The 22,559-nt window shown below is 39.5% G+C and overlaps 1 protein-coding gene across 1 annotated transcript in view; it reads left to right on the top strand.

Moving 5' to 3' along the window:
• Positions 1-18,309, top strand: part of apc (APC regulator of WNT signaling pathway) — a 104,348-nt gene extending 86,039 nt beyond the window's left edge. The window contains 9 exon segments of the mRNA XM_052019227.1: positions 2,576-2,954; positions 3,992-4,087; positions 6,692-6,831; positions 7,257-7,334; positions 8,385-8,501; positions 10,074-10,288; positions 10,750-15,646; positions 15,649-16,269; positions 16,272-18,309. Coding sequence (XP_051875187.1) covers positions 2,576-2,954; positions 3,992-4,087; positions 6,692-6,831; positions 7,257-7,334; positions 8,385-8,501; positions 10,074-10,288; positions 10,750-15,646; positions 15,649-16,269; positions 16,272-17,399 — 7,671 coding nt within the window. The 3' untranslated portion in view covers positions 17,400-18,309.
• The last annotated feature ends 4,250 nt before the right edge of the window (positions 18,310-22,559 follow it).

Below are 22,559 nucleotides of genomic sequence, written 5' to 3'. Positions count from 1 at the left end.
ATTTAGCAGGGTATGGAGAATCAACAATTTTTCATTGGCATGAGTGATTTAAAAGTGAAAGGACCCATCAGCATGATTGCTTCCAAATTAAAGCTATGGAGTATTTTGATTGTCTTTCAATCAACATAGACTTGATTTTGATGGTCAAACCATGAAGGGTTTAGAGACTAGAAAAATTGTTCTGTTCAGCAGGAAGTTAAGAACCAGAACATAGGATAAAGGTGCTCTATGGAATACTTGCAAACAAGCTCAAAAATCGTGGAGCTACAGAGTAGTTAATGGGATGGATGGCAAACTGACTATAATATGGAAAACAGAGTTGAGTTGCTGGCAACAACAGTTTTGGAAAAGCAGTGAAGAGTGCAGTAGCTACAAAGGAAGAACGAGATGAAATGCAGGCAGATATTATAACTTGGCAGGAATGCAAATGAGTTTCAGTATACAGAAGTGTGACTTGTTGGCAGGAAAAATAAGCCGCTTGGAATATAAAAAGCTGAATGGAGTGGAGGAGCAAATGAACGTGAATGTACGGAAATTCAAACTACTAAAAGTGGTGTAATAAGGGCATAAAACAACAAAGACTGGGGACAAAATTAAAGACCAGAGAAGTTTTGTTAAATTTGAATTGGACTTGGATTCCGACATTTCATTGAGTACTGTGTCACAAGAGATTCTGCAGATGCTGGAATGTAGAGCAACACACAGTGCTGGTGGAACTCAGTTGGTCAGACAGCATCTATGGAGGGAAATAAACAGTTGACGTTTCAGGCCGAGACCCTTCATCAGGAGTACTGTGTACAGTGTTTGGTAATATCTGTCTGGTACCTTAAGGTGTCTGCTGTAAGTAGTCCATGTCAGAAGTATACAGGAGGGTAATGATCACTGTGGCCCAGCATACCACTAGTTTGGTGCCTGCTTGGAAGTCTTTCATTACTCTTTTCTCCTGATGATCAAAGGCGTGAACTTGAGCAGTGATCTGAATTTGCACTGAAGAAATATCACCAATGCTTACTACAAAATCCTTCAAATCCACTGGCAGGATAAGCAAACCAATTCCGGTGTCCTTTCCCAGACACTTCCTAGCATTGAGGGTGATATCAAAGTGTTGGTGAAATGGGCTGAGAAATGGCTGGTGGAATTTGATCCAGATAAATGTGAAGTGATGCATTTTGGGAGTACTAATGAGGCTAGGACATACACCACGATTGGTCAGGTCCTAGGGAGTATTGAGGAACAGAGGGACCTTGGCGTGCAAGTCCAAAGATCTTTGAAGGTGGCAGCATGGGTAGATAATGTGGTTAAGAAGGCACATGGGATACTGGTCTTCATTAGTTGTGGCATTGAATATAAGAGCAAGGAGGTTATGCTCCAACTTTATAAAACGTTGGTCAGGCCTGAGCTGGAGTACTGTGTGCAGTTCTGGTCACCACACTATAGGAAATATGTGATGGTGCTGGAGAGGGTGCAGAGGAGACTCACCAGGAAGTTGCCTGGGATGGAGTGCTTCAGTTATGAAGGGAGACTGCAGAGGCTGGGTCTGTTTTCCCTGGAGCAGAGGAGGTTAAAAAGAGACATGATTGAAGAAAATAAAATTGAGGGGTATGGATAGGGTAGACTGCTTAAGGGTAGAATCCCCTTATCGGAGGTGATTAAAACTAGAGGACAGAGATTTGGGGTAAGGGGTAAGAGATTTAGAGGGGATCAGAGGGTGGCCTATTTCATGCAGAGAGTGGTGAGCACCTGAGTGGTGAATGCACTGCCCGCGGGAGCAGTGAAGCCAGAGTTGCTGACTCTGATTAATGTCCAGATGAGCACTTGAATCGCTTAGAAGGCTATGGGCCAAATACTGGTGGATTAATACAGATGGGTGCCCACAGGCTGGCATTGACGTGGCTGGCCAAATGGCCTGTTTCCATGCTATGTAACTCTGAGGACCAGCTGCATGTAAAAGGAATATGAGAGGGAAAGAAAAAAAAGGGAACACTGTATGGGTTAAGTGAATTAGGTTGGAAGGAAGCTTATCTGTATTTATGCCAACATGGACCAGTTGGGATCAAGTTGCTCATATCTGATTTAAATGAAATGTTGGCCTTGGGCCTTGTTAGCTGTTATGACAAGCATTTTACTGGACAAATCCAGAGCTATAAAACCTGCAATTCCTGCCCTGCCCCACCCCACCCCACCAATCTGGAGTCAAATCTGAGTTAACAAAGCTTTTGCAGTTTACGTCATTTATTAAATGAACCACATATAGATAGAGGCGAAAATTCACTTATTTGATTCCCATTTGCAGGTTTGGACCTTCTGATATTGGTATTAGAATAAAAATTAAAATGGTTAGGTGCAAATAAAAGGGGTAGATATTCAAACAGTTGAAATGATGTATTAATATTTCTTCATCCGCTTAGTGATCTGGTGGTAAGTTGAGAGAAATGATTAGAAAGCTTGAAGTAGGAAAAATTGTATCTTGATGTATTGTTTCCTAATGAATATTTTTGTAATTTGGCTTTATATCAATAATTCTTGACCCTGTAATGTGAATGGAATTAACCTTTCTGGTTCACTTGGGCTATAGGTGGAAATGGTATACTCGCTGCTGTCAATGCTTGGCACACACGACAAGGATGATATGTCTCGAACTTTGCTAGCAATGTCTAGTTCTCAGGATAGCTGTATAGCTATGCGTCAGTCTGGTTGTCTTCCACTGCTCATACAGCTTTTGCACGGCAATGATAAAGACTCTGTGCTGCTCGGCAATTCACGTGGCAGTAAGGAGGCCCGTGCACGGGCTAGTGCTGCACTACACAATATCATCCATTCGCAGCCAGATGACAAGAGAGGAAGACGGGAGACCCGTGTTCTTCACCTGCTGGAACAGATCCGTGCCTACTGTGAGACATGTTGGGAATGGCAGGAGGCACATGAGCAAGGCGTTGATCAGGATAAAAATCCAAGTATGGCATTTTCTGAGTAGTATTATAAGTGAATAAACGTCATTGTATTTTTTATTAAAAAGATACAACCTTAACAAAATTGCATCTTTATTTTTAAAAAAACTTATTATATGTGCTAATTTTATTCATTTTTGTTTGTAAAATGAGAGGTAATTTTGTTTAGGTTGGGTTTCTCGGGCATCACAGCTTGGAGACTTTTCCAGCTTAATTGGAATCTGTCATCCTTTCCCTCCTCCAATGTCCATTGCATCTGGACTGCTTGCATTAATGCATTCAGTTTAATTATCATTACCAGTCTGCTAGACATTTAGTTGATGCTTGATGTATGTATGTGTATGTGTATATATATATATATATATATATATATATATATATATATATATATATATATATATGTGTGTGTGTGTATTGTATATGTTTACTCAAAAGCTTTCATTCATTTCACTGTACAGTTACCATTAGATAAGTGTTTTCTGAATGTTTATTTAATTTATAAGATACTTTGTAGAATGATATACTGTTACAGCACTTAAAGTGACTATATTGGTATATCATGTTTTATTACCATTCCATCTTCATAAGTATTTCAATTAATTCTGAAATTCAGCTTCCTTGAAGTTGGTTAAACAGTTAATTTACTATCAGTGGCAGTAAAAATGCTAGAAATGCAAGCCTGGTTTTTGCACATCTGAACTCAAACAACTGATTGAAGAAGATGGACAGGCAAACAAAGCAGTGGAAAGCATTGCCTGAAATGTCTAATGTATTTTTAGAAATTTGAACTATTATTGCATCGATCAGAACGTTTGCTTTAAACTGCATTAATCTTGTTCAGTGATAGCAAATGCAACTTGTCTTTTGTTCTACAAGTTACAGTACATCAGTGTTTGTTAAAGTTGATTTTAATTGACCAGTGACTTCTAGAATTTGTTCCTAACGTTTAATGATTGTATTATAATACTGAATTAATGAAAATAAAATATAGAAATTTGAATTGCATACATAAACCTCAATTCAAAGGCATTACGTTTCTATAGTGCCATCTCCAGTGGAACACCAGATCTGTCCTGCAGTGTGTGTACTGATGAAGCTTTCCTTTGATGAGGAACACAGGCATGCAATGAATGAACTCGGTAAGTTATGCTAGATTTGTTTTCTAGATCAGAGAATATACGTTCCAGACTGTTCAAGCATTGTTTGGATCAGAACAATAATGTGTTAATGGTCCTTGGCTAGAAAACTCTTGGACTCAAAAATTGTGCACCAAAGACTTGATTTCTGATTTCACTTTAGAGTATTTTTGGATGAGGGGTCAGAAGGGAAGTTACAGAAGTTACAGAATTGAGTCTTGCTCCATCAAGGTGCACTTTGTTATTGTAAGGAAATAACAGGAATGATGGTGACCTCTGCCATCTGCAGATCCAAGTTCAATAAGAAATTGTTATTGTGATACACAGTTGTAGATTAACTTGTTTTGTTGTTTGTAGTATCTTCCAAAAAGTGATGTTCAATTTTTATGTCAATTATTTGATTTTCTTTTAAAATCCATGATGACATTATTGAAGCTTGCCTGGGGTATTAACCTTTTCACAAGATTACACTAGATAAAACCATCTAAAATTACTGATTTTCTTTGCCCAGAGCTAAAAGAAGTAATTGGTAAGCTTTGAAGTGTGTAATGTGAGAACAGTTTGCACCCAAATGCACAACTGACCCAGTGACCACTCAAGATTTGATCACCTTGATTCCTAGTCCCCCAACATATGCAGGCATCCAAGTAGAATGACTCCGGATGTGCATACAACCAATAAAACCATCTATTAAGAGGAAAATCATTTTCAAATTAAAATACAAATCTAGAGAGAAAGATATGGCTAGCAGACCCACAGATTTTTTATGGGTTTTGCACAAGAAACTGTTAATAGAAAATAAAAACAGCTCTACAATCCTCGAGGGTATCTGAGACCCATTTGAACAGTGGGTCTGCTTAATCAGATTGAAGAATTCTCCTAAGGCATGCAATCCAAACAAGGTATTTGAATGCAGTAATCTTCAATAAATGAACAAGTACATGAGTGCCATTTGCATTAAATAAATTGCGTTGCCACACCTGATGCTGTTATTGCCAGAGATGCACACGTGATTGGGGGGCTATTTTCATTTTGGAGCAGAAGAACCCACACCAAAATAGTTGCTGGGAGAGGCCACCAGATATGTATACTGATAACAATTAATGTTACATGCAAAATTCTATGGATTATGCAAAGTTACTAATTAACCAACCCCCACCAACCCACCCACTATTCCACTGACTTATTACTGATGCTCCTGCTCCACCCACAGTCATGTCTAACACCTTCCCCAATCAAAAGAGAACAAACTGCTGGAGGAATTCAGTGGGTCAGGCAGCTTCTGAAGAGGGAAATGGACAATTGACATTTTGGGTCATCGCCCTTCATCTGGACTGAGATATAGGTGGAAATTGTATACTCGCTGCTGTAGGACTTCATAGTGTGAATTTCATGATGTCCACCAACATCCCAATGTATGTTCATGCACTTTACTGTCTGGCACCTCTATTCGTGCTGTGATCCTCCCTCCAACTCAGTTCCTTTAGTGTGAGGGGAGACCGAGGATGAAGTGCCTACTTTACTATGGTCAAACCCTTGGGCCTCAAGCATAGTAAAATATTGGAGCCTCTTCACCCAGACAATTTGAGGACCCAAATTTGACATTACAGGACCCAATTACCAAATTTGAAGATGACACAAAACGTGGAGGCATGGTAAACTGTGAGGAGGATATGTAGATTTGTTGATAGAGTTGGCCAAGAAATCTGAAGTGTTACATTTTGTAGGAAAAATGAGAAGAGGCAAAATAAACCATGGAGTACAATTCTAAAAGGGGTACAAGTAAAAAGAGACCTGGGGGTATATGTGAATAGTTTGTTGCAAGTGGCAGCATGGGTTCAGAAAGTAGTTAAAAGAAACACATGGGATCTAGGGCTTTATAAATATAGAGTACAGGAGTGTGGAGGTCATGCTGAGCCATTACAAAACACTGTTTTGGCCACCGTTCTGGACATCACAAATGAAGAAAGATGTGAAAGCTTTGGAAAGGGTACCAGAGATAAGGGACTTCAGTCACATAGACTGGAGAAGCTCAGGTTGTTCTCCTTGGAACAAGGGAGCTTGCAAGAATATATGATAGATATTTTTAAAATCATGATGGGTATGGTCGGAGTAGATAGAGAAACTGTTCTCACTGATGGAAGTTCAAGAACTAGGGGACATAGAATGAAGGTGATTGGCAAAAGAACCAAAAGTGACGTGAGGAAAAGTTTTTTTTACGCAGGCGCTAAGGGTCTGGAGTGCACTACCAGAGATGGTAACAAAGGCAGATCCAATTGCAGTGTTAAAAGGCAGCTGAATATCTACCTGAAATGAAAGAAGAGGAGCGGGGGTGGGGTTGGTGAGGGGAACCAGCATTGTTCTTACAGAGCAAGTACAGATTTGACAGCCCAAGTAAGGTCCTTTTGTCATGTAACTGTTCTGTAATTTAGTCTTTGTTGAATTAAATATTATACTATGATAACCTTCACTGTGAATTGAGAATTTAAGTTCAGAAATTAATATTTGAAGTGTTTTTCAAATAAAAATTAAGTTTAAGATGCTTTTTGCTTCTGAAAAACATGTTATGAATACTTTTAAAGTTAACCTTTGTTATCTCATGTACAGGTGGTTTACAGGCAATAGCTGAATTGTTACAAGTGGATTGTGAAATGTACGGACTCACCGATGACCATTACAGTGTCACATTGCGACGATATGCTGGGATGGCACTTACAAATTTAACTTTTGGGGATGTTGCAAACAAGGTGGGCAATTTATTGCAGTTTTTGCATCCTCAACATGAAACATGACCATGACTTGTGAAAAGAGATACAAATGTGATTCCAGTGTTATTTTTCTTTGGGGGGGGGGGGGGGGGTGTTGTTTCAGAATTTCAGCACCTGCAAAATTTTGTTTTATCATTTCAAGAGAATGTGGTGTATGAAATTATTAAGTGAATGGTCACATTAAGAACAGATCTATTTAAATGAGTAGTTACTTTAAGATCATAAAATTAATGTACATCAGATTTATTTGTGTAGCACTGTATTGTTCTACAAAATAGTGCCCACTTTGCATTCAGTTCCTAATTTTAGGCCAATTTGTATATCGTGTTTAAGTAGTCTTAACAATTAACTTCATTTTTGTCATGTTACATCGATGCTTCTGCAATATTGTTTCCTTTTCATAGGCCACACTCTGTTCTATGAAAGGTTGTATGAGAGCAATGGTGGCTCAACTAAAGTCAGAAAGTGAAGATCTACAACAGGTAGTAATGGATTTTAAACCTGAGTTTCGGTGAAGTAACTAAGTCATACAATGCTTAATCTGAGGTTCACTGGGTCAGCAAAAGATCTTGAAGTATAAAGTTTCTCTGAATACACTGAGGTTATTGTATATACAATGTACAGTATTACTGTATATTCAGTATACTGAATATACTGAAAAGAATGATAGAAATAAGGACTAAATTATCTCATCAAAATGTCATCTTTAATTTGCAGAGAGTATATACAAACTCTTATTAGAGCATAGAACAGTACAGGCCCTTCGGCCCACAATGTTGTGCCGACATTTTATCCTGCTCTAAGATCTATCTAACCTTCCCTCCCACATAGCCCCCCATTTCTCTCATTCATGTGTCTATCAAAGAGTCTCTTAAATGTCCCTAATGTATCTGCCCTTACAACCTCAGCTGGCAGTGCGTTCCACCCACCCACCACCCTCTGTGTAAAAAAAAAACAACTTACCCCTTACATCTCCCTTATATTTTCCTCCAATCACCTTAAAATTATGTCCCCTTGTGTTAGCCATTGTTCCCCCAGGAAAAAGTCTCTGACTGTCCACTTGATCTATGCCTCTTATCATCTTGTACACCACCTTCTCTCCAAAGAGAAAAGCCCTAGCTCACTCAACCTATCCTCATAAGACTTCCAGATTTTTCTGCATATCCTCTTATTATCTAATCGTTACTTAAAGTTTTTACTTTCAGTTGGATATGCAGTTTTGCATCTTTTAATCCAATTTTACACTATTTGGGTGTTCATCACTGTGTATATTCAAATCTAATGCAGAAGTATGACCATTTCCTTGAAAAGGTTTTTGCCATCACTAATAATTTCCTATGACAATGTTTTTTGGGTTGTCATTTTTAAAAGGTATTGTCATGCATGGTCATGACCTTGGGCTTGGAGTTTAATGATAAGGATCAATTCTGTTTTAAGTTAGGAACGAATGGGAATAAAATATAATAGTAAATCTAGTAAATCATTATAGTACTCTACCATTAATTGTCAAATGTATATTGCTTCTCTTTCAGGTAATCGCAAGTGTATTGCGAAATTTATCATGGCGAGCAGATGTAAACAGTAAGAAGATCTTGCGTGAAGTTGGTAGTGTGAGTGCTTTGATGGAATGTGCACTGGACGTGAAAAAGGTAGGAAAATAATTCTTTTCACAAAGTTAAAATTTAAGTGTGTTTCCTCCTAGAATGTTCACAAAAAAGTGACTTCCAGATATTTGGGAATCTCTTGTTATCTTTCTTGATTAAATTTCAAGTTCTCTTTGCCATGGCTATGATGCAACAACTACTTACCTTTCATAAAAAAAAATAATTGTTTATGTGACCATTCTGCTCTTCCTTTGAGGAAAGAATTGTATACAAATAGAAATGCTTCAGCCATTATTTTCCTGCTGCTAGATAAGTTTACAGAAACTCGATTAACTTTAGAATAAGATTTACTTGGAAGAAAATTTATAACTAGGTTATTAAAGCATTAAATACTTTACATAATTGACTATTGAATATAATGTGACAGAGCAATTGGACTGGTATTTAAGCAGGAAAAATCTAAAAGTATGCTGAGAAACTTAAAAAGTCCCAATTAGAGTATAAGCACTCAAGTTGACTTCTGTGTTCTGTATTTCTGAGGGTTAACTCAAAAGCAATGACTTGCAATAAATCCACTGTAAAAATACCAGTAAAGATAACTCCAGAATCAAATGCCTCTATAATATAAAGTGTTGCTGAGTAGGACTGTATGTCAAAGAACTGAAAGAAAGATTAAAAACAAGGCATGCTGAAATTTGGTGTTCTAGCTTAAATGTCTGATACTCCAATCATAACTCTAGTTGAGCAGAGGTTCAATCTTGGATCTCGATACCGTGCTATCATGTATGACATTATTCAGTAGTTCTTTTCTTGTTGGTTTCTGCTTTATGAATTAAGAGTCAGTTTTCTGCGAATGCCATTTCCATGTTCATCTAATAAGCAAAAATATAATTTTTGATTAGAATATGTGGAATTGATTACCAGTTGCCTCTTGCACTTTCAAGATTAGTTTTTTAAGAGATATTTCTGAAGTGCAAGCTACTATGTAGTCACAGTGTGGAATGGACATAAGCTGTAAATATATGTTGGTCGGATGTGGGTTCAAAGCAGTAGTGCAACTCTGAGACTCAGTTGGATTGTGTGGGAAGTGGAGTGAATGGTCAACATTTCCCCAAGGGAATTGAAAACTTGTGCTCATCAAACCTACCGATTGCTGAGCGACACAGAACCGGCAGAACTTGTTTACAAGGTACAAAAGAGTTAAAAAGTTGGGAATAAATCTTTGTTAAATTCTATAAAATGTATATATTCTCACTCCTGGATTGTGTGAAAATTCAAAATGAATTCTCCACAAAAGGAATATCAGAGCTGTAACATTCCAATCATTGTCAAAAGATAGATCCCAAAGTACAGTATTAATATTTTTGCCTGAAAGACAATTATGATAGTCTACAAATGTACCTAACAAATATTTGGTAATCTTTCTAGGTATACATTGGCAGGGACAATAATAAAAATGATTATAGAAATTAAAATGTTGTCGCATTCAAATTTACTGTATATCAGAAAGTTGCACCATGTAAAATCTGATATACATAGTAGGCAAAGGTTCAGAAATGTCCTTTAAGTATGAATTAAATAAGTATAAGTTTAATACTAATTTTTCTCATTTTAAAGGAATCAACTCTAAAGAGTGTTCTTAGTGCCCTTTGGAATTTATCTGCACACTGCACTGAGAATAAGGCTGACATCTGTACTGTGTGTGGAGCACTTGCCTTTTTAGTCAGCACTTTAACTTACAGAAGCCAAACCAATACACTTGCCATTATTGAAAGTGGAGGTGGCATCCTACGGAACGTTTCCAGTTTGATTGCTACAAATGAAGATCACAGGTGCATGTCATTTTTGATTTGTGAAAAATAATGTTCGCCAGTCCTGATTCCAAATTCTCACGTTTCACTAACTCCCCTCCTTCGTGTCCTCTATGAATTCATCATTGAGTCCCATTTCTTAATTTCCCAGGGCTATTCCAACTATTTCTGACCACTCAACTTTCCTTCTGGTCTTTGTATTAGTAACGTTGTTTATGAATACCCCTCCTCAAATCCATTGTCATCAACTCTTTCCCCACCTCACTTTGCCTTTATCCCAGGCCATGTCACCCTTTCATCTTCTCTTCTCATTCCGAACAACGCCCCCCCACCCCTCCTAACCACTGTTGCTTTTCCACCCCTTATCAATTTGCAATGCATGCTAGATAGATCCATTATCCATGCTACTGTTTATTAAAATTAGTATTTGTTATTTTTTGGTTTAGAGATGTGTGCCTAAATAAATCTTATTTTCTACCCAGGCAAATCCTTAGAGAAAACAATTGCTTACAGACATTGCTGCAACACTTAAAATCTCACAGTCTGACTATAGTTAGCAATGCATGTGGAACCCTTTGGAATCTGTCTGCTCGAAATGCCAAGGATCAAGAGTCTTTGTGGGACATGGGAGCAGTTAGCATGCTCAAAAATCTAATTCATTCTAAACATAAAATGATTGCAATGGGAAGTGCTGCAGCTTTGAGGAACCTGATGTCCAACAGACCTGCCAAATACAAAGATGCCAACATTATGTCTCCGGGATCAAGTCTACCATCTCTGCATGTTCGAAAACAAAAAGCTCTGGAAGCAGAGTTGGATGCTCAACAATTATCAGAGACTTTTGATAATATTGATAACTTGAGTCCCAAAGCATCTCATCGCAACAGACAAAGACACAAACAGGGCAGATACAGTGAGTATGTTTTAGACTCTGGTAGACATGATGATGGGGTATGCAGGTCAGAGAGTTTCAACACTGGAAACATGACTGTCCTGTCACCATACATGAATTCTTCAATGCTACCTAATTCATCAAGAGAGAGCAGGGGTACTGTTGATAGCTCCAGACCAGAAAAGGACAGAAACATAGAAAGAGATCGAAGAGGACCAGATACTGCTTCCTTTCCTCCTTCTGAAAATGCACCAGATCCTTCCAAAAGAATAGGAAGGCAGGTGCCTGCCACCGCAGCTCAAATAGCCATGGTCATGGAAGAGGTATCAAGTATGCATTTATCATCGGAGGACAGGAATTCACCATCTGCTTCTGATTTGCACTGTGTGCCAGAGGACAGGACTGGAATGAGACGAGGATCATCATCTCATCCCCATTCTAACATTTTTAACTATAGTAAACCTGAAAACTCCAACAGAACCACCTCCATGCCTTATGGGAAAACAGAGTACAGGAGGTCATCAAATGATAGTCTGAATAGTGTTAGCAGTAGTGATGGTTATGGTAAAAGAGGGCAAATGAAACCTTCGATAGAATCCTACTCAGAGGATGACGAAAGCAAATTCTGCAACTATGAAAAATATCCAGCTGATCTCGCTAATAAAATTCACAATGCCAATCATTTGGAAGATAATGATGCGGAATTGGACACACCAATTAACTACAGCCTCAAATACTCAGATGAACAGTTAAATTCTGGCCGACAGAGCCCATCACAAAATGAACAGTGGGCACGCCAGAAGCATATTGTGGAAGAAGAGATGAAAAGAAATGAACATAAGCAGTCTAGAACTCAACCCTCTGGATACTCTATTTTTTGTGAAAATACCTGCAGTGGAGAGGAAACACATATTAAATTCCAACCTCGATTTAGTCAATCAGATTGCTCTTATAGTACCAGGGCACATAACAATTCTGACCAAATTAGAGTAGATTCTGAACACAGAATGAACCAGAAAATTAATCCATCTCTTTGCCAAGTAGATGATTATGAAGATGACAAACCAACCAACTACAGTGAGCGTTACTCTGAAGAAGAACAGCCTGAGGAAGAAGAGGACAGGCCCACAAATTATAGTATTAAGTTTACAGTGGAGGAACACCATGTTGAACAGCCAATTGATTATAGTTTGAAGTATGCTACAGAAGTGCCTCCCTCTTCACAGAATCAGCCTTTTATATATTCAAAAGGTCCTTCAGTTCAAAACACAACAAAAGATCATGCATCATCAAGTTGTGGAAACGCACCAAGTTCCAAAATCAACACTACTAGCCAACAGAGGCGACTTCATCCCAGCCCTGCACAAACAAGAACAACTGCTGCTCCTACTGTTCAAAAGACAGCCACTTGCAAGGCTCCTTCAATTAACCAAGAAACTATGCAGACTTATTGTGTGGAGGATACTCCTATTTGTTTTTCAAGGTGTAGTTCACTTTCATCTTTGTCATCAGAGGATGAAATGGAAGGTCGTGGCCAAGCCAAACATGTAGCAGATGATGGCACCACTTTGCAGATCATTGACCTCAAGGAAAATCATGGACAATTATCTGTTGAAACAACAATAGGTGAAGCTTCCTCTACTTCACATCATACCCGAATGAAGCAGAATAGGTTGCAGGCCACTAATGTGTCTCAGCCTGATATTGGTCGGCAAAAAACTGTTGAGTTCTCTTCCGGTGCAAAATCGCCATCCAAAAGTGGAGCTCAGACTCCAAAAAGTCCACCAGAACACTATGTACAGGAAACTCCTTTGGTATTTAGTAGATGCAGTTCAGTCAGTTCATTGGGAAGCTTTGAAAGTCAGTCAATTGCCAGTTCCATTCAGAGTGAACCTTGCAGTGAAATGGTTAGTGGAGTTATAAGCCCAAGTGATCTTCCAGACAGTCCAGGACAGACAATGCCTCCTAGTAGAAGTAAGACTCCTCCACCTCAACCAGCTCAGCTAAAGAGAGAAGCACACAAAATCAAGGATCAGACTAATGTTAAGAGCAGAGAGGTTGGTCAACGGCAAGAGGCTGTGAATGAAGCAGTCCAAAGAGTCCAGATTCCTCAGGATGGTGATTGTCTGATGCATTTTGCCACAGAAAACACTCCAGATGGATTTTCATGTGCATCAAGTTTAAGCGCTCTTAGCCTTGATGAGCCATTTATTCAGAAGGACCTTGAGCTTACAGTAATGCCGCCTGTTTATGAAGATGATCACAAGAATGAAGAGACTGTTAAGGAAGAAGATGTAACTGAGAAAAATAAATGTAAGGCAGAGAAAGCTGCAGAACCTGAGAAAGACATACTGGACGATGATGATGATGATATTGATATCCTAGAAGAATGCATAAATTCTGCCATGCCGACTAAATCTTCAAGTAAAGCTAAGAAAACTGCTGCTGGTACTACATCACGGATACCACCACCTGTAGCAAGAAAACCAAGTCAATTGCCTGTGTACAAATTGCTTTCTAATCAAAATAGAGTTCATTCTCAAAAGCATGTCAGTTTTAACCATGACATATTTAGAGAAGATATGCCACGAGTCTACTGTGTTGAGGGGACTCCAATAAACTTTTCAACAGCAACGTCTCTAAGTGACCTCACCATTGAGTCACCTCCAAATGAATTGGTAAATTCAGAAACTATTCAGCCTGCATCCGAATCTGCAGTGATGGAAAAGAGAGATACTATTCCTACTGAAGGCAGGAATATGGATGATGCAGAGACATCAAAAAATCTCAATAGTGCTCAGCCAGGGCAAGATGACAAAATGGAGGAAGGTGATATTTTGGCTGAATGTATAAACTCCGCTATGCCGAAAGGAAAGAGCCATAAACCCTACAGAATTAAAAAAATGATGAACCAGATTCAACATGCGTCAACTTCTTTGAACAATGTAAATCAACAAGAGGTAGAAAAACAAAACCCAACATCTCCAATGAAGCCGTTGTCTCAGAACCATGAATACAAGGTGCGTTCATTACAACGTCCATCCATCTCTGATCCTCAAAGTAGCTTCAATGCTGAAGGCACCAGCACAGAACACAGGAAAGACTTGGAGAAAGGTGGCAAAAAGCAAGCTACTAAAAACATTGCTGGGGACTTTCAAGATAAGCCACCTAGTAATGATAACCGTGCTCGTGGAGGTTTTGTATTTGACTCTCCACATCATTATACTCCAATTGAAGGAACTCCGTATTGTTTTTCCCGAAATGATTCCCTCAGTTCACTTGACTTTGATGATGATGATACTGATCTCTCAAAGGAAAAGGCAGAATTAAAAAAAGAAAAGGGCAAAAAAGACAATGTCTCCAAAGATGTAAAAAATTGTAACAGCAAACAAATCCCCATTGGTCAGCAACCTACTGATAGAGTTCAACCAGGTCAAAAATCTGTGTCAGGGAGAGGGCAGTCAAAATCTGCTTTACAGAGGCAGGCTGTTTTCTCCCAAACACCAAAAGACAACAATGGCCGAGAAACAGTGACAGATGAGAAAATGCAAAATTTTGCCATTGAAGATACTCCTGTCTGCTTTTCTCGTAATTCATCATTAAGTTCTCTCAGTGATATTGACCAAGAGAATAATAATAAAAAAGCATCACAGCATAGTGAACAGGGAGAACACACAAACAGCCAAGTTGCAGTGAACAGACCTCCAGCATCTGGCTATGCTCCTAAATCATTTCACGTTGAAGACACACCAAAAAAGACACAAAAAATAGCTACACCCTTATCTCTTAGCATAGATTCTGAAGATGACCTTCTCCAAGAGTGCATCAGTTCAGCTATGCCAAAAAAGAAAAAACTCCTTTCAAAAGGCAAAAGTAACTGGGAAAATACAGGAAGTGATACTTCTGCAGCATCTGTAGAGGAAACACATGAGTCGATGAATTTAGGAGACCAAGTGCAAAGCCCTATTTCAGAGCAAGCTTTCTCTCCAGATTCTGAAAGCTTTGATTGGAAAGCCATTCAAGAGGGTGCTAATTCTATAGTCAGTAGCTTGCACCAGGCTGCTGCCTGCCTGTCAAGGCAGGGTTCTTCTGATTCTGACTCCATTCTCTCACTTAAATCTGGCATTTCCTTAGGGTCACCCTTTCACCTTACACCTGACCAGGAAGAAAAACCATTTACTTCTAATAAGGGCCCTAAAATAGTGAAACCTGGTGAGAAAATCACCAGTGACAATAAAAAGAGCGAAGAAGAAAATGTTAAAGCAATTCGAGGAGGGAAAAGAGTCTATAAAAGTTTAATAACTGGAAAGGCCCGTTCTAATGTTGAGACTCCTACCAATCAGTCAAAACATTCCCAACAGGCAAATATGCCAATGATCTCACGTGGAAGGACCATGATTCACATACCTGGTGTAAGGAACAGTTCACCTAGCACTAGCCCTATTCCGAAGATGCCACCTAAAAACATAACCTCTAAAAGTCCAAATACACTGGGCAGAATTCAAATCATTCATCAAGAGGCATTAAAACTCCATTAAAATTAGAGTCAAGTCCAATAAGCAAGCACACAGGCGCTCAGGGAGCATCAAGCAGTAAAGGATCTTCTAGATCAGGATCTAGAGATTCTACTCCTTCTAGACCTTCTCAGCAATCATTATCTAGACCCATGCAATCTCCTGGTAGAAATTCCATATCTCCAGGGAGAAATGGGATCAGCCCCTCTAACAAAATGTCACAACTTCCAAGAACATCCTCTCCAAGTACTGCTACAGCTAAACCTTCGGGATCAGGAAAAATGTCTTACACATCTCCAGGCAGACCATTAAGTCAGCAGGCCACATCAAAGCAAACAGGCCTAGGAAAGGGCACACCTTCTATAACAAGAAGTGAGTCTAATTCTAAAGGTCTAAGCCAGAGTGCCAGCAACACTGTACCAGGTAAAAGAGTAGAATTGTCAAGAATGTCTTCAACAAAATCCAGTGGCAGTGAATCAGACAGATCTGAAAGGCCTACATTAATGCGTCAATCAACATTTATAAAAGAAGCCCCAAGCCCAACTTTGAGGAGAAAGTTAGAGGAATCTACTTCCTTTGAATCTTTATCACCCACCTTCTAGGGCCTACATCACCAACTAGATCACAAACTCAGACTCCAGTTTTAAGTCCATCCCAGCATTTGGATGTAATGCCTAATCATTTACCAAACCAAACCAGTAGTTGGAGAAAAGTGCCTCCAAACCAGAATCTCTCTGCAGAACAACTGGAAGGGCGACCTATGCGGAAACATGACATAGCTCGATCTCATTCTGAAAGTCCTTCAAGGCTTCCAGTGAATAGATCAGGTACTTGGAAGCGTGAACATAGCAAACATTCCTCATCTCTTCCTCGAGTTAGCACATGGCGTAGAACAGGGAGTTCTTCATCAATTCTGTCAGCTTCTTCAGAATCAAGTGAAAAGGCCAAAAGTGAAGATGAAAAACCACATCAGGGGAGTTTTTCACATGGTAACAAACAAGGCAAGGAAAACCCAGTTCCTTTGAGGGGAACTTGGAGGAAGATTAAAGATAATGAAATTCCACAAATAAATAGCCATGTTCAGAATCCTTCAGCTGCACATAGCATTGAAAGCAAAAATTTAGTTTACCAGATGGCTCCCCCTGTATCAAAAACTGAGGATGTCTGGGTGAGAATTGAGGACTGCCCAATAAACAATCCTCGCCCTGGAAGATCTCCAACAGGAAATACACCACCAGTTATTGATGATTTGCCTGAAAAAGTGTTTCCAAATGATGAAGAAGGTTCAGGTGACGCACAGAACAAACCAGCTTCAGAACACAGAACTCCTCCTCATGGCTTAAGAATGGAAAAATGTTTAAATTCATTTACTCAGTTGGATAGTCCAGAAAAAAAGGCAGCAGAAGCAAAATCTGCTATGAACAGTTCTGCTACCTCACCAGAAACTGAGACGACAATTGTCACCGAGCGTACACCCTTTAGTTCAAACAGCTCAAGCAAGCACAACTCACCAAGTGGTACCGTTGCTGCAAGAGTAACTCCTTTCAACTATATACCCAGCCCGCGAAAGAGTAGCACAGATAACAGCACTACACGGCCATCACAAATTCCAACACCTGTAAACAACAACAAGAGAAAGGAGAGCTCCAAACCCGAAGCTACTGACTCTAGTGGAAATCAAAGCCCTAAACGTCATTCTGGATCCTATTTAGTAACTTCTGTTTGAAATAACTGTGGTTGTATAAAATTGGTTTATTATGTATGATTTTTTTGGCACAACTATCAGATATTTGAAGTTAACTGTTTGTTTTACAAGAATTATTGATCAATTAAGATGCTTTTTGTAAATATCTACTTTTTTTCTTCGCAGAGGGACTTTGTAAGGAAGCCATATTTGTTAGAACTATTATTGCTGGTGAAAATTTGACAGGTGCATTTGGTTGGGAAGTTTGAGATTATTCCTACAGCTGGTAAAGACAACAATGTACAGTCGGTTTTACTTGTATTATGTATTAAGAGTTCCTGCCATGATCCCTTTATGTATTGCTTGGCTTATGTAACTTAAAAAAAATACTTGGAGATAGTCTAGATAAGTCCATTAAAATATATCAATCATGTTCAAATAACAGCAAAAAAAAGGTCAGGGAGTTTTAAAAATTAGATATTTAATTACATGCAAAAAAAAAGTGAATGAAATGAGTATTAATATTCCATGTTAGTAATTGTGAAGTATCCTAATCCTCTAGGTAATCATGCAGCTGTGAAATTCACAGCCTTATGATTTCTGGTACAACAGCCTTCCCCAGCCTGCTCTTGTGCATGATCGGATCGGATGGTATGTTGTCTGAAGCAATGACTCAATTTTGTGATCACATGATGTGCATAGATAGCTACAGTGTATTAATGTACACTGCTGTGTGTGTGCTGCAAAAAGAGATTGTCTGTATCCTGCAGCTTTGGACTGGAGTATTTTTTTTTTCCTGACCTAGATTTTACCAGAAAAGTAGATAGAGCCATTGCTATGCTGTAACTTGTTGTATATTGTTATTTGAGGTCAGATGGCTACTCTTTTATGAATGAGACAAAATGTTTCAGAAGAACTAAATGAACATTTCAAAATAAATTATTACTGTATGTATTAACTTTTGTGTCATTTGAATTCTTGTGGATATACTCTTCCAGCAAAGAAATTCCTCATCTGTAATTTTACTTTGACCCACCAACAGACTGGAGAGGTACAGGTGTGACTTACCACATAATTGCTTAATATATGCCTGCAGATCATGTCAGAAAATAAGAAAGCAAAGACTGTTATCTTTCACTCGTCTGTTTCATTCTTATTTATCCAGTCATAGCCAGAGAATCAATGAGACTTCTTCCTGCACCATTTCCCCCTCCCCCAGAGATCCATGGCCTCTTTCCAAGTTGCCCAGTTATCAACACCCAGAAAAAACCCCACTGTTTTCCATGTGTACATCAGTGACACCCAAGTCGGTTTCACCACCACCACTCGTGAAACCTCTACTTTTTCACTCAGCATCCAGGGAAAGAAAAGGACTTAATGTTTCTGGTCAAAGATCCTTTATCAGAACTGGGAAAGTGACAAAACTGCCATCACACTCCCACTCTGACCTATCTGTCTGTGGTGTGCACTGTACCAATGTAAGCTGGAGAAACACCTCATCCTCCATTTAGGCACATTGCAGGTTTTGGGATTCTTCATTTAATTCATCAAGTTCAGGTAATTCGCTTTTCCTGTTTGGATCAGAACTGGCTGCAAGGTTATCCATTTTTAATGCTATCTTCTTGTCTCTCTCCCAACACTGATCTGCTGGATGTCGCCAGCATTCTCCTCTTGGTTTCAGCAACAAATCCAACCTACATTTCACAGCTTTAATGTGTCCTTGTATTTCTCTTTCTCTAATTGCCCTCATTAACCTATTAACCAGACAGCTTCATAAATATTGGGATCATCTGAGCAAACAAGGCCTTGCCCTTGCCCTCTTTGTTTTATCCATCCTTTCCCCATTCTTGTTTTCTCAGTTTCCCAATTCTACTGAAATGTCTTCGGCCTGAACCATTTTTTTATATAAGATATCTTTATTAGTCACATGTACATTGAAACGCACAGTGAAATGCATCTTTTGCGTAGAGTGTGCTGGGGTCAGCCCGCAAGTGTTGCCATGCTTCTGGTGCCAACATAGCATGCCCACACTTCCTAACCTGTACATCTTTGGAATGTGGGAGGAAACCGGAGCACCCAGAGGAAACCCACACAGACACGGGGAGAATGTACAAACTCCTTACGGACAGTGGCCAGATTTGAACCTGGGTCGCTGGTGCTGAAAAGCGTTACGCTAACCCTACACTACCGTGTTTCTCTTTCCACAGATGCTGCCTGACCTGCTGAGTATTTCTAGCATTTTCTGATTTTTAGATTTCCAGCATCTGGAGTTTTTTAATTTTTCAGCTCAATCTTTCCCCTAGGCAAATGTCTGAAACTGAACCAGTTGTTTACTTCCTTCATGAGTTTCACACCCCACAACTGTGCTTTCACTGAGACCCGGATACCCATCTGTATTGAGCCCAACTTCCAGCACTCGTCTTCTATGCCTAGGTAATCAAAGTGCTCATCAAGACATGTCTTAAATTCTGTCAGCGACTCTGCTGCCATAACTCTCCAGCAGTGCATTCCAGGTACATGCCACTGTCTGGGTGAAGAAAAGGTCCCCCTCAGATCCCCTTTAAATCTCTTGCCACTTACCCCAAATCTATGTCCTCTACTTTTATTCACCTCTGATAAGGGGGAAATGTTTCCTGCACTCTATCTATACCTCTCATAATGTTATATACCTCAATCATGTCCCCTCTTACAGATGGTGGGCTGCATAGCCTATATCCATGTTGTATCACTCTAAGATGACTACATCTAATGTTTTCGTCACCCTTGTGCTTACTTTGGTATTGGTTTATTATTGTCACTTGTACCGAGGTACAGTGAAAAGCTTGTCTTACAAACCGATCGTACAGGTCAATTCATTACACACTGCAGTTACACTGAGTCAGTACAGAGTGCATTGATGTAGTACAGGTAAAAACAACAACAGTAGAGTGTAAAGTGTCACAGCTACAGAGAAAGTACAGTGCAATACAGTGCAAGGTCACAACAAGGTAGATCGTGAGGTCATAGTCCATCTCATTGTATAAGGGAATTGTTCAATAGTCTTATCACTGTGGGGTAGAAGCTGTCTTTAAGTCTGGTGGTACATGCCTTCAGGTTCCTGTATCTTCTATCTGATGGAAGAGGAGAGAAGAGAGAATGTCCTGGGTGGGTGGGGTCTTTGATTATGCTGGCTGCTTCACCAAGACAACGAGAGGTAAAGACAGAGTCCAAAGAGGGGAGGCTGGTGTCTGTGATGCACTGGGCTGTGTCCACAACTCTGCAGTTTCTTGCGGTCCTGGGCAGAGCAATTGCCTTACCAAGCCTTGATACATCCAGATAGGATGCTTTCTATGGTGCATCTGTAAAAGTTGGTGAGAGTCAAAGGGGACAAACCAAATTTCTTTAGCCTCCTGAGGAAGTAGAGGTGCTGGTGAGCTTTCTTGGCCGTGGCTTCTACGTGATTTGACCAGGACAGGATGTTCACTCCCAGGAACTTGAAGCTCTCAACCCTCTCAACCTCGGCACCATTGATGTAGACAGGTGCATGTACACCGCCCCCTTTTCTGAAGTCAATGACCAGCTCTTTTGTTGACATTGAAGGAAAGGTTGTTGTCATGACACCATTCCACTAAGCTTGCTATCTCCTTCCTGTACTTCGACCTAAGCAATGCAAAAATTTTAAATGCATCTTTTGTTTTTAAATTGGCTTCATGATCTTGGTCTCCTTTTGATATTGCCACTATTTTGTGCAAAAACTGTTGAGCAGCTTAACGTGAGGGTTCTCTGGGCAGTCATGTTATTGTTGTTGTCATCCAACCACTAGAGGGAGTTGAACATTAAAATAACAGTCTCAAAATTACTTTCGGGATGTCACGTTTTGCACTTGCTACAAAACTACAGTATATATTTCCAAATTTACAAAGTGGTTTCCTTCTAAGTGCTACCAGTCAGCTTGTGCTGGAACCTCACCTGTAGATTGTAACATCACCTTTGCTTATATCAGTGGGATGTGAGGAAACTTGTGCTTCTGGCAACCCCCTTTTTGATTCTTTGATGTTTGACATATCTGGCATCGTATGTGGTATTGATGACGCTGCTTCACAAAACTATCTACCACAAATACACCCGATCCATCTCAATTAATGATGCGTTCAGATAACCAGCTCCCCCATAACATCCAGTACAAGTACAGGATCGTCTTCAAAGGGGAATGAAGGAACCAAGGCCCTGGTGTATTTTAAAAGGAGTGCGGGAATCAGCACTTGGTGAGCCAGACACTCAACAATCGGATAGAGGATTATCAGAGTTTTACATTGCACTGCTGATTTACCACCTTAATCTATTTTTCCTGTCCATGCTCTGTTCTCATTCCATTGTAATTACCTTTATTTATATTTGGGACACTAGTTTCAGATCCAAGTTCTCACCCCGAAATGGAATTTGAAAATTCTACTTCACTCTGATTGCTTTTTCCTCTGGAATCCTTTACTATGTGATCATTATACAATATCAGCTCTAAAGTAGCCTGCTTGCTGGTTGGTTTCTCAATAAAATGCCATAAAAACCATCCCATTATGCACTCTATGAACTCTCTCCTTCAAGGCTACTCTTGCAATTTGATTTGCTAAATTCATGTGATAACTAAAATCATCCATGATTACAAACTAAGTTATTTCTTGATTTATATTCTGTCCTGCAGTATAGCTATTGTTAGGAAGCCTCTACGCAGTAACTTCTTACCCTACTTCTCATGTCCACTCAGACTGATTTTGAACTTCTGAGCCATGATTACTCCCCACCACTATAGTAAACTCATCTGTTATTAACGAAGCTACCCATCTTTTCCTTTCTGCCTATCTTTCCCTGAAATGTCAAATATCTTGGTCACCTAGCAGCCACATCCCTGTAAATTTTTATCAAATCAGACCCATTTATTTGTTTGGACAGTCAACTCATTTATCTTGTTATGAATGCTGTGTGCATTCAGATAGTCTAATTTTATCTTATCAGTTTTCTGTACTCTGACTCTATTTGCTGCTGCGGTCTTATGCTTCTGCAGCTTCCCAATACACAGTGTTTATCGTTACCCATGTCACTGCCCCATTGTCTTTTCCCTTTCTCTTTGCCTCATTAAATACCCCTTAACCTGAATTGCTGTGAATAGGCCGATGCAGATTAGGATGGTGGGTTTTCTTTCGAAAGGACATTAGTGAACAGATGGAT

This window comes from Pristis pectinata, chromosome 7 (genome assembly GCF_009764475.1).
Source record: "Pristis pectinata isolate sPriPec2 chromosome 7, sPriPec2.1.pri, whole genome shotgun sequence".
Lineage (NCBI taxonomy): Eukaryota > Metazoa > Chordata > Chondrichthyes > Rhinopristiformes > Pristidae > Pristis > Pristis pectinata.
Note: the sequence above shows the minus strand (reverse complement) of the source record. Positions and strands in the feature narration are given on the sequence as shown.